This window comes from Loxodonta africana, chromosome 1 (assembly GCF_030014295.1).
Source record: "Loxodonta africana isolate mLoxAfr1 chromosome 1, mLoxAfr1.hap2, whole genome shotgun sequence".
Lineage (NCBI taxonomy): Eukaryota > Metazoa > Chordata > Mammalia > Proboscidea > Elephantidae > Loxodonta > Loxodonta africana.
Genome location: NC_087342.1, coordinates 145,316,193 through 145,327,630, shown reverse-complemented (window position 1 = coordinate 145,327,630; position 11,438 = coordinate 145,316,193). Strand labels below are relative to the sequence as shown.

Below are 11,438 nucleotides of genomic sequence, written 5' to 3'. Positions count from 1 at the left end.
GATGGCTCCCGCCCGGTGGGCAGGAAAACCTGGCCTTATTTTCCTCTTGTGTCTCTGGGGAAGGACATCATTCAGTGCTCAACGTTCAGACCAGTCCCATACAGAGATGTGCTATAACAACTGCAGTGACTATAAACACGATGGTGAGCACGGGCCCTGTGCGTGGAGGGCATTGACTCCAGCCACCCGGGTTCGGGCCGGTCCCCCGGGTGCTGGGCTTCTGCTGACACCTCCCCTCAGGCGCTGGTGGCGCCGCCAGGGCCTCGCTCTTCCTCCACTGCACGCGCCAGCTCGGCTGATCTCCTGCCATGAGTCAGCGCTTCTCGCAGGCTGCCCTGCTGGGGACACCAGCTTGGCGCGGACTCCTCCCGTCGCGTCCACCCCCTCTCGCCACCGACGCCCGCCCCCGGCCGCAGGGCCTTTCCCTGCGCGGCCGCTACCGCCGCCGCAGTCAGCTTGGGCGCTCCAGCAGCATCAGCCGTCTGCCACGCGCTTGCCGCCCGCACGGGCCCAGCCCCGCCGCCGAACCGCCTGTCAGCCATGGAACCCGAAGCCCCCCGCCGCCGCCACACCCACCAGCGCGGCTACCCGGTGACACGAAACCCCCACCTCAACAAGGTGAGTCTGCATTCCCACCTGGCAGCCTGAAAAAGCCCTTCGCAGTCAGTGTCAGGCCCTTCACACGGGTCCCCTGAGCATGCATGCCCTCGTCCCTGCACCCGCTCCCCAGGACGGTGTCGGGTGGGCTGCCCGGGCGGCGGAGGCCTTCGGGGAACTTCGTGCGTTGGTAAGGGCAGAATGGAGGGAGGCGCCCAATCGGGTGTGTAACCAGTAGTGTGATGGGAGTGTGATGCGAGTGTGATGCTGGATGTCTCTGTACCTTGGCATCCTATTTTGGGAATAGAGGTAAAGATGTAACTTATTTAGAATACTTTCTGGCCGCTTGTTTCCAAAAAACAACCACCAACACAAAGAAAGTATCGCAGCGCATGAATTGTGTATTTACGTGAAGAGGGCAGGTAGGCTGCCAGGTCAGCATAGGTGTTCCACCCACTTACTGGTTCCACTCGTTGTGGCAATTATTGGAGACTGCTGTGGAGAGAAGCAGCCCTACTGGTCTGGCCTGGACAGAAAGAAATGTTTTCTGAGTGCCTCAGATCACATTAACAATCTAGAAGTCAGGGCACTTGGTTTCTGGAGTGACTCGGTTAACAGTCTGGGAATGCCTCGTGGGTGGCTTCTGCCTGGGACATTTTGCATGGCCTGGTAGAAAAGCCTTATCCTAGACACTGAATTGTTGGTAAAGCTATTTCAATTTCTTTAAAATCTGGCATTCTGAAAGTTACAAAAAAAATATTTTTTTAGACTTCTCATTTTTACTGAAAAGGGTGTTCGGTGTGCACTGTGTTCAAAGAACCTTTTTTCAGATCTTGGTAACATTTCATCTTTCTTCTCTGGTAATGTGTAGTTAGTGGTGTAAACACTTAAAAGATTTCCCTGAAATGAAAAATATCTCAGAATTTATCATTTTGCTTATCTAGATACTAAGCAATTCCACTGTTAAACATTATGGTCATGTTTGTCTCTGGATTGTTCTTTGTGGGTGTGTATGTGTGTGCTTTTGACATTTCCAATTTGTTCAGTAAATGGAAAATGCCATCAGTCAGCACCACAGAAGTCTGTTTACTCATTTTGACCTTCTTTTTCATAGACACCCCTTTTCATGAAGAACTGCACCTCAGCTTTCTCCCCCTGGTCATGTTATTGGTGATTTGTTGATCATTATTAGTGGCTAGAAGACTTGTGATTTCTTTTATTTAGTAAGTTATAGCTAGCGCAAGGTCTTTTAGAGTTTTGCGGTGATATGCAACGTTTTACAAATCTATTGATAGTGAAAAAGTATTATGAAATTTAAAATAGTTCCCACTTATTTTTTTTTCTTAAATAAATGTAATTGCTAGGCTGATTGTTTTCTTGCTTTTTATTATTCTGCAGGTTGGGGCCTGTTTTCAATAGAACAAAGGTAAAATTCAATGTGACAAAACAATTTGTGACTTTCGTGTGTTACTTGCCTGCTGCAACTTATGACCAAATTATGGACCACCACTTGAGACGGACCACATCAGTTGTATAACCTGTTTGAATTTCCTCAAGTCAGGGGCAAGTGTCTGTAAGAGTGTGTGGGTGGAATAGGCAAGAGTCATCATGTCTTTACTATGTCTGCTTCAAGAATTTATATTAAAATCCTTTCAACTGCTGTTCACCTGTATGGATTAATACCCACTTCAAAGAATAATAGTATCACAGAGATCTTCCATCAAAGGTAGAAAGGTACAGCATTAATGTTTGTTAAGAGCACATTTTTGAATTTATAATTGACCTATATTATCTGCATAATATCAAATTTAATTCAAAAACTAGTTCACCAACTTTGGTGCATTTAATTGGATAAGCTTTACTCATGCAATTCTAAGACAGTTGTGTGGTGCCCCATGGAAATAATAGAACATCCTTATATGTACTATTGAAATCATACCTATGGAACCTTTTACCTTGATCTGCAGTACAGTTGAGACTTCTGGGCATTAAAGCTTTCTAGTAGCCTGGGGATTTTTATTGATTTTATAATAACCTTGGCTTCTAAGAGATCTAGGAGCCCTGGTGGCACTAACCAAAAGGTCAGTGGTTGGAACCCACCAGCTGCTCTTCAGAAGAAAAGACCTGGCAGACTGCTCCCGTAAAGATTACAGTCTTGGAAACCCTATGGGGCGGCTCTTAGTCTGTCCTATAGAGTCTCTATGAGTAGTAACTGACTTGAGGGCACACAATGACAACATCAAAGGGATCTAGTAAATATTATCTTCCTGTAACAGCCAACTCGTCGGCACTGGGATTTTTTTTTTTTTTTCACAACAGCCGATCCCATCATCTGGCCCACATGAAGTCTTCTTCAACTACACTAACAGAGATCTTCATCACTTTACTCTTCGGGTAGCTAACAACAGTTTTGCTGGTTTTATTTTCAATATTGTAATCTGTCCTTCGTAAAGGTATGAGGGAAATAGCTCCATGATTAGCATTTTCTTCCTATTACCCTTCTATTACCCAGGTACTTATAGGATATTTTCATCCCATTATATTGAACCAATCTGTCAGTTAGGTTTACTTTCTTCTCCAAATTTCTCTCATTAGTCCCCCAACTTAATCTTCTATGTAAAATATATTTGTTGAATCTCTTAATACTTTTCCTTTTTGCTTTTGTAGAATTCTTACAATTAAAATGCCATTAGCAGATTTAATAATAATCTACCTAGGGAAGCCTTTTCTAATTATCTTAGTCCTATTACCATTACTTAACAACCCTCCCTCATAGCCATCAAAAATGTTTCTTTTTGTGTATAAACTTTTTCATGAGTTTTTACATTAGTGGTCTCATACAATATTTATCCTATGTTGGTTGACTTATTTCATTCAGCATAATGCCCTCCAGATTCACCCATGTTATGAGAAGCTTCACAGATTCATCTTTTTACTCTTTTGGTGAAGTCTTTTGATGAGCGTAAGTGTTTAATTTTTAGAAGATCCCAGTTATCTAGGTTGTCCTCTAGAGTTTGTGTGTTGTTGGTTGTGGTTTGTATCCTGCTAAGGCCGTGTATTAGGGCCTCTAGCATTGAGCATGTTTTTTCTTCTATGAACTTGAGAGTTTTTGGCTTTTAGGTCTTTGATCCATTTTGAATTAGTTTTTGTATATGGTGTGAGGTATGGGTCCTATTTCATTTTTTTGCAGATGAACATCCAGTTTTGCCAGCACCTGTGTTAAAAAGACTGTCTTTTCCCCCATTTGATGGACTTTGGGACCTTGTCGAAGATCAGGTGACCATAGGTAGATGGATTTACATCTGGGTTCTCAATGCTGTTCCATTGGTCAATGTATCTGTTATTGTACCAGTACCAGGCTGTTTTGACTACTATGGCTGTATAGTAGGTTCTGAGGTCAGGTGGCACGAGTCTTCTTAATACTTTATACTTCTTCTTCAATAGTGCTTTACTTATCTGGGTTTTCTTCCCTTTCCATATAAAGTTAATGTTAAGTTTTTCCATCTATTTAAAGAATGTTGTTGGTATCTAGATCGAGGTTGCATTGTATTTGTAAATTGCTTTGGATAGAATTGTCATTTTCCCAATGTTGAGTCTACCTATCTATGGGCATGGTATGCTTTTCCATTTATGTAGATCTCTTTTGGTTTTTTGCAGTAGTGTTTTGTAGTTTTCTGTGTATAGGTCCTTTACATCCCTGCTTAGATTTATTCCTAAATATTTTATTTTTTTAGGGGCTATTATAAATGGTCTTGTTTTTGTGGTTTCCTTTTCATGGTTCTCTTTATTGGTGTATAGGAATCCAACTGATTTTTGTATGTTTTTCTTGTATCCTGATATTCTGCTGAATCTTTCTGTTAGTTCCAGTAGTTTCTCGTGGAGTCTTTTGGGCTTTCTATGTACAGCATCATATCACCCACAAATAGGGACAGTTTAACTTCATCATTACCAACTTGGATGCCCTTTATTTCTTTTTCTTGCCTTGTTGCTCCAGCCAGGACTTCCAGCACAATGTTAAACACGAGTGGTGATAAAGGGCACCTTTGTCTTGTTCTTGTTCTCAAGGGGAATGTTTTCAGCCTCTTTCTTCTATTAAGAATGATGTTGGCTGTTGGTTTTATATAAAAAAAAAAAAAAATTTTTTTTTTATATAGATGACCTTTATTATGCTGAGAAATTTCCCTTCTATAACCTATTTTATTGAGAGTTTTTATCAGGAATAGGTGTTGGACTTTGTCAAATGCCTTTTCTGCGTACATTGAGATGATCATGTGATTCTTTTATTTACGTGGTAGATTACGTTGACTGATTTTGTAATGCTGAACCATCCTTGCATACCTGGTATGAATCTTACTTGGTTGTAGTGTATTTTTTATAGGATGCTGAATTCTCTTGGCTAGAATTTTGTTGGGAATTTTTGGATCTATATTCATTAGAGATATTGGTCTGTAATTTTCTTTTTTTGTGGTGTCTTTGGTTGGTTTTAGTATCAGCGTTATGCTGGCTTCATAGAATGAACTCGGAAGTATCTCTTCCTTTTCTATGTTTTGGAATAGTTTGAAAAATACTGGCGTAAGCTCTTCTCTGAATGTTTAATAGAATTCTCTAGTGAAGCCATCTGGGCCAGGGTTTTTTTTTGGCTGGGAGGTTTTTTTTTTTTTTTTTTTATTACCTTTTCAATCTCTTCTTTTGTTATGGGTCTGTTCAGATTTTCAACATCATTTTGTGTTAGTTTAGGTAGGTAGTGTGTCTCTAGAAATTTGTCCATTTCCTCTAGGTTTTAAAATTTGTTGGAGTATATTTTTTCATAGAACTCTCATAATCCTTTTATTTCACTTAGGTCTGTTGTAATATCCCCCATTTCATTTCTTATTAGGGTTATTTCTGTCTTCTCCTGTTTTTCTTTTGTCAGTTTGGCCAGTGGTTTGTCAATTTTATTGATCCTTTCAAAGAAACACCTTTCTTGTTTTTTTCTTCTATGAACTTCTTAGCTTTTGGCTTTATATTTAGGTCTTTGATCCATTTTGAATTAGTTTTTGTATATGGTGTGAGGTATGGGTCCTGTTTCATTTTTTTGCTAGCACCATGTGTTAAAAAGACTGTCTTTTCCCCATTTGATGGACTTTGGGCCCATGTCAAAGATCAGGTGACCATAGGTGGTTGGATTTACATCTGGGTTCCCAATTCTGTTCCGTTGGGCAATGTATCTGTCGTTGTACCAGTACCAGGCTATTTTGACTACCATAGCTGTATAGTAGATTCTGAGTTCATGAAGTGTGAGTCCCCTACTTTATTCTTCTTCACTAGTGCCTTACTTATCCTGTGCTGAATTCCTTTCGTTTGTGGATTTCTTTTGTTTTCGTAGATTTTTTTTTTTTTTTATTGAGACTTTATGATTTTCTTCTGTATTTTGATGAGTAGATTTGTTAACGCTCTTTGTGGTTACCTTGAAATTTACCCTTATCTTCCTAGGTTTGAACCAGTCTATATTACTTTGTATTGTCTTGCCTTCCTCTCTGTTAGAAAGTTCTATACCTATACTGCTTATTCCTTCTTTTATTCTTCTGACATTGTTGTCATTTACAGATTAATTTCTCTGTTCCCTGTTGTAATTCTTTTGGTTTTGGATAGTCTTAGAGAGTTCATTTTCTGGGTTGGTATCTGGATCTTACAATCTTGCATCCTAGATTCAGGCTGTGGTCTGATGTTGTTAGTTCTCAGACCAAAGGACTCCCTTTAATAATTCTTGTAAGTTTGGTTTGGTTTTTACGTATTCCCTTAATTTCTGTTTATCTGAAAATGCCCAAATTTCACCATCATATTTGATTGGTTGGCAATTTTTTTTCTTTCAAGGTTTTATGTATGTCATCCCATTGCCTTCCTGCCTGCATGGTTTCTGCCAAATAATCAGAGTTGAGTCCTATTGTTTCTCCTCTGTAGGTGAATTTTTGTTTTTCTCTAGCTGCTCTCAGGATTTTTTTTCTTTTCTTTGGCTTTAGTGAGTGTGATTATGATATGCCTTGGTGATTTTCTTTTGGGTTCTATCCTGTATCGGGTTCGTTGAGCTTCTTGGTTGATCAGCTTTTCATCTTTCATGATATTAGGAAAGTTTTCTGTCAGCAATTCTTCAATGATCTTCTCTGTGTTTTCTGTTTTCTCCCCCTCATCTGGAACTCTGATCACTGTCAAGTTTTTGCTTTTGATTGTATCCCACATAATTCTCAGGATTTCTTCACTTTTCTTTGTTCTTTTTTTTCTAATTTTTCCTCGAAGTTGTTTCCAAGTGTTTGTCTTTAATTTCACTGATCCTGTCTTCCATCATTTCAAACTTGCTCCTCAGCCCTTCTATGACACTGTCCATTTCTGAAATCTTGCTGTTTATCTTTTGGATTTCTAATTTTTTTTTTTTGGTATGATTTCTGCTTGTGAATTTATTTTGGAATTTTGTTCCTGTATTATTTTCCTTAATCCTTCCATTTTTTGGTCTATATTTTTTTATGAATTTGTCTGCCTTTTCCATGAATTTGTCAGTTTTTTCCTCATTTTTGTCTGCTTTTTGCTTCAAGTCTTAGATAGCTCTGAATATTAGAGATTTGAATTCCCTGTCAGGTAGTTCTAGTGGCTTTACTTCTAATGAAATGTCACCTGGTGTTTTATTTTGAGTGCCTACTGGAACCATCCTGTCCTTTTTTTTGGTATGTTTTGATATCTGCTGTCTTTGAGATATTCAATAGTTATTTTCTTCATTTATTGATTGTAGATCTGTTTGTTTTGTCTGGCTTTTTTGTTCTATTTAGTTATATCTGTGCAGTTGGGCTATGTGTTCTTTGTTGTTTACTCATCTGTGGTCATGATATTTTACACCTCCAATGGCAGGGCCAGTCGCTCAGCTATGGTACAGCAGGGCCGGTCCAGCTGAGTGGGAAGGGCTGGCATGGGTTGTTTCTGGCATGTACTAGGGCCAACAGGACAGGCCGGAAGTCAGTGCTGGTCAGGTTCCAGTAGGCTATGCCTGTGCAGCTCAGGGGTGTGATGTTCAGTGCATGGTGCAGGTAGGCAGGAAGGAGGGTGGAGGTTGTGTGGAGGTAATATAGGTATGGCAAAGAGGAGAGAAAGGAGAGAGAAACAGGAGCCAAAAACAAAGAGAAAAAGAGTGCTAAATGATCTGACCATTGTAGTGGAGAGATGAGAAAACGAGAATTGGAAAAAAAGAAAAAGGAAAAAAAATAACTAGATAAAAATTTGGGGGAAAAAAAAAAAGAAAGAAACGCCTCCAGAAGTTCCACCAGTGCAGCTGTGAAGACTGGGGAAGTGGCTCTCAAGCTGTGCACCATAGCCTGGCTAGAGGACGTATAGATGTCACACCGCTCCAGGTATACAGGAGACAAGAAAAGAAGGTAAGTATAGAGAGATGAGAACTGAGAAAGGAAAAAGGAGAGAAAAAAAAATGAAAGAAAAAAGAAACACCCCCAGGGATCCCACTGACATGGCTGTGCAGACTGAGGAAGTGGCTCCTAAGTCATGCAGTGCTGCCCAGCTAGAAGGGACTCCCAAGCCATGAAAATAAAAAGAAAACAAACAAAACAAAGAAGTACAAAACAAAACAAAACAAAAAAAAGCCTCAGGGTTCCCACCAGAGTGGTGTGGCGAGCCAGAGGAGTGGTTCCCCAGTCGAGTTCACAGCCTTTCAAGAAGAAGCAAAGATGGCACACGGAGCCAGGTGTTCAAGAGAGGAGGAGAAGGTACTAGGAGGCACAGAAGAAACCAAAAGAAACAAAAAAGCAACATCAACAACAGATAAATGGCCCTCAGGGAACTGGCCATTGGGTGGGGTGAATCCAAGTGGCCTGGGGCCGAAGCAGTTGCCTCCCGGCCAAGAGACTGCAGCCAGCATGAAGCAGAGGAGGCCAGTGGGGTAGGGAAAGAAGGGTAGGGGTTAGGAAAGTGTATATTGCTGGTTACTGGGTGCTCTGTCTCCTGCTGGGAACTTCGTGAAGCTGGTTTCCCATACTCCCTGTCTACCGATCTCCAATGTGGGCGGGGTGAATCCAAGCTGCATGGACGCTGCACTTCCCAGCTGGCTGAGCCACCACTGCCAGCCAGGAAGCATGGAGATAGAGCAGTGGGGAGAAGATAGGGAGGTGGGGAAGTGTGTCTCACTGGTTACTGGGTGGTCTGTCTCCTGCTGGGAGCTCTATGAAGCTGCTTTCCCATGCTTCCTGTCTGCCAGTCTCCAACAGGAGTCCAAGATGATGAATCTGTGCTGCATTAATGATAGGGGACCTCCGCAAATATTTCTCCTTGCTGTCTGTTTTCTGTCAGTTTCTTATTCTATTTGATGCTTGGCTGAATTCCTTATCTCTTTATTTGATACTCCGGGTTCCAGGATGATGTTTGTCTCTGTTTTACTTAATTATTGGGTCTTTGCTGTGGAGGGCATGGTGCTTCTGTCTATGGTACCATGTTGGTTGGAAGTCCATGCTTATCTAATTTAATGTTTAATATTTAGGGTTCCTGGTCACATAAACAGTTAAGCAATTGGATACTGACGGAAAGGTTGGTGGCTCTGAGTCCACCAAGAGGTGCTATGGGGGAAAGTCCTTGTGATCTGCTTCTGAAAAATCATCTGTTGAAAACCCTGTGGAGCTCAGTTCTACTCTGCAACACATGGGGTCACCATAAGTCAGAATCAACTCGATGGCAACTGGTTTGGTTTTTTGGCTTATTTTTGCATGTGTTATATTTTATGTGCTTATTTAATATTTTCAAGGATACCTCTGATTTAGATGATTTGTGTTTCAAACTTTTTCTGAGGAATTTTCATGTGACTAATATTTCATAAATTGCTCTTCAAAATTAAAATTATACACACATAATAAAAATAATTACCACTTTTTATTTTTTAATTTCCCATTTGTTGTTTACTGTATTTCTCAATGCAGTACCAGAGACCACTAATTGATATTTCTGTCATAATTAATTTGTACTTACATGGTTTCCGTATCTTTAAGATTAAATAATAAAATGACCCACAAATAAATCTCCAAGACGCTACTCATCAGTCTTATGGGCAATTTGATTCAGCTTAAATTAGTGATGCTGTTTTTATCAAAGTTAATTTTGGTCAGCATTATTAACTTTTAAACCTAAAAAAATGAGCTTCTAGGGAAGTACTGTTATAGCTGATGTCCTAGCATGTCAAGATATAGCTGTATGTGTTGCAGAGATTAAAAACAAGTCCCATGACTAAGAACTACCCTTACCTAAGCCATGAAGGAAAAGTACCTTAAACCTCCTGTTTTTCTCCAGGGTAAACTATACCAGAATGAATCATTCAGGATGTTTCACCTACCACAGTTCTCTGAAGTTGCCTCAGCAATATGAGAAACTGGTTTATTATTTAACATGGAATCCCACTGATATGGGAGTCATTGTAATGCAGATGTACAGCCATAAGCCTCAATACCTGTCTGTTACTTGCTGCAATTAAAACAACAGTAGTAGTATAGCATACCAACATTTCAACAACGTAGTGGCCTATACAACTACTACATTTTTGTAGGTAAAACAGAATAAATGTGTTCTAAGAAGTAGAAAGATGAATTTAATTTGAGGACTCTTGGAATGATGATATGGAGTACAGTACAGGGAATATTGAAGATACGGGTAGGTTTGAGGTTTTGATTCATTTTTGTGCTCTGATTTCCCTCTGACTTTCTGGCAGGTGTGGGAAACGTGGTATAATGGAATGAGCATTCTAAGACTTTGTGCCCAGAAGAAATGACCCCAAGTCCCAATTCTGCCACTTAGCAATTGTGACCTTTTGGGTGTCCCTCTTTCTGTACTTGTAAAATAGGGTGATAATTTCATTCATTTATCTTTTTATTTAACAAATATTTTTTCACAACCCACTCCATGCTAGGCAGTATCCTGGGTGCAGGGAATAAATCAGTGAATAAGGCTATATATATGACCAAGTTCCTGCTGTCAGAGCACTTACGTTTCAGTTGTAATATTTCTATTTGGCCTCTTCACTGACATAATAAAAGGATTATTTGAAATAGTACACGTAAAACTTTTTCCAAGTTATATGGAAAACATAGGTTTTTATAATTACTACTAATTATTATTATGATAGTACTTTTATAGAAAAGAGGGTCTGAACTCATAGCTGGAGCAATTTTAAAGTGCTTCTTTTTTTTTTTTTAAATGTACTTGCCCCCTTCTCTCTTGGATCTTGATGGCATGATTGTGTTTATTTATGAATTTTATAGTAAGAAAGAAGACTACATCTTCTCTGGGGGAGACAGATTTACATTGTACTCTTATTCATATGGGTGATTGAGCTTGACATCACATGATCTTTGCAATCTTCTGTGTGTTTTCACAGAATGCCAGATATAGATTAATGAATGTCATTGTGGAGAAAAAGAAAAGGGAAAGCTTTATGCTTCTCATTACTTTGCACAAATCATGCAAAGGGCTGGTGGTGTTAAAGAACACGGATTGTTAGAGAAAGATAAGAGTTATGCTTTGGGTGGTTAGAATTATTAGGGTAAGAGGAAGTGAATTATAAAGAGATTAAATTTAAAAGTCCTGGTGATGTGAAACTAGCTTTTGTTTTTTTTATGCTTCGGAAATAATCAATTTACTCTGACAAAGCAAAATGTTTGTACTGTTTTCCAAAGGTTTTTCAAAATCACTATAACCAAATACTGTTCTATAGTCTCAAGATTGCATGACTTGGCCTATTCATACTTTATTATTTATTTTATGTTATTGAGTCAATTCAGCAAACTTTGTTGACAGTATATGGATCCAGAATTAATCATCAAATATGT

The 11,438-nt window shown here is 39.6% G+C and overlaps 1 protein-coding gene across 2 annotated transcripts in view; it reads left to right on the top strand.

Annotated features, from left to right (window-relative positions):
* Window positions 1-473: 473 nt before the first annotated feature.
* Window positions 474-11,438, top strand: part of ME1 (malic enzyme 1) — a 236,940-nt gene continuing 225,975 nt past the window's right edge. The window contains exon 1 of one of the 2 annotated variants that reach the window (XM_003404096.3): window positions 474-618. In XM_003404096.3, the coding sequence (XP_003404144.1) occupies window positions 541-618 (78 nt within the window). In that variant the 5' untranslated portion in view covers window positions 474-540. The remainder of the gene's footprint in view (window positions 619-11,438) is intronic. The other variant, XM_010586445.2, reaches the window with a different exon arrangement.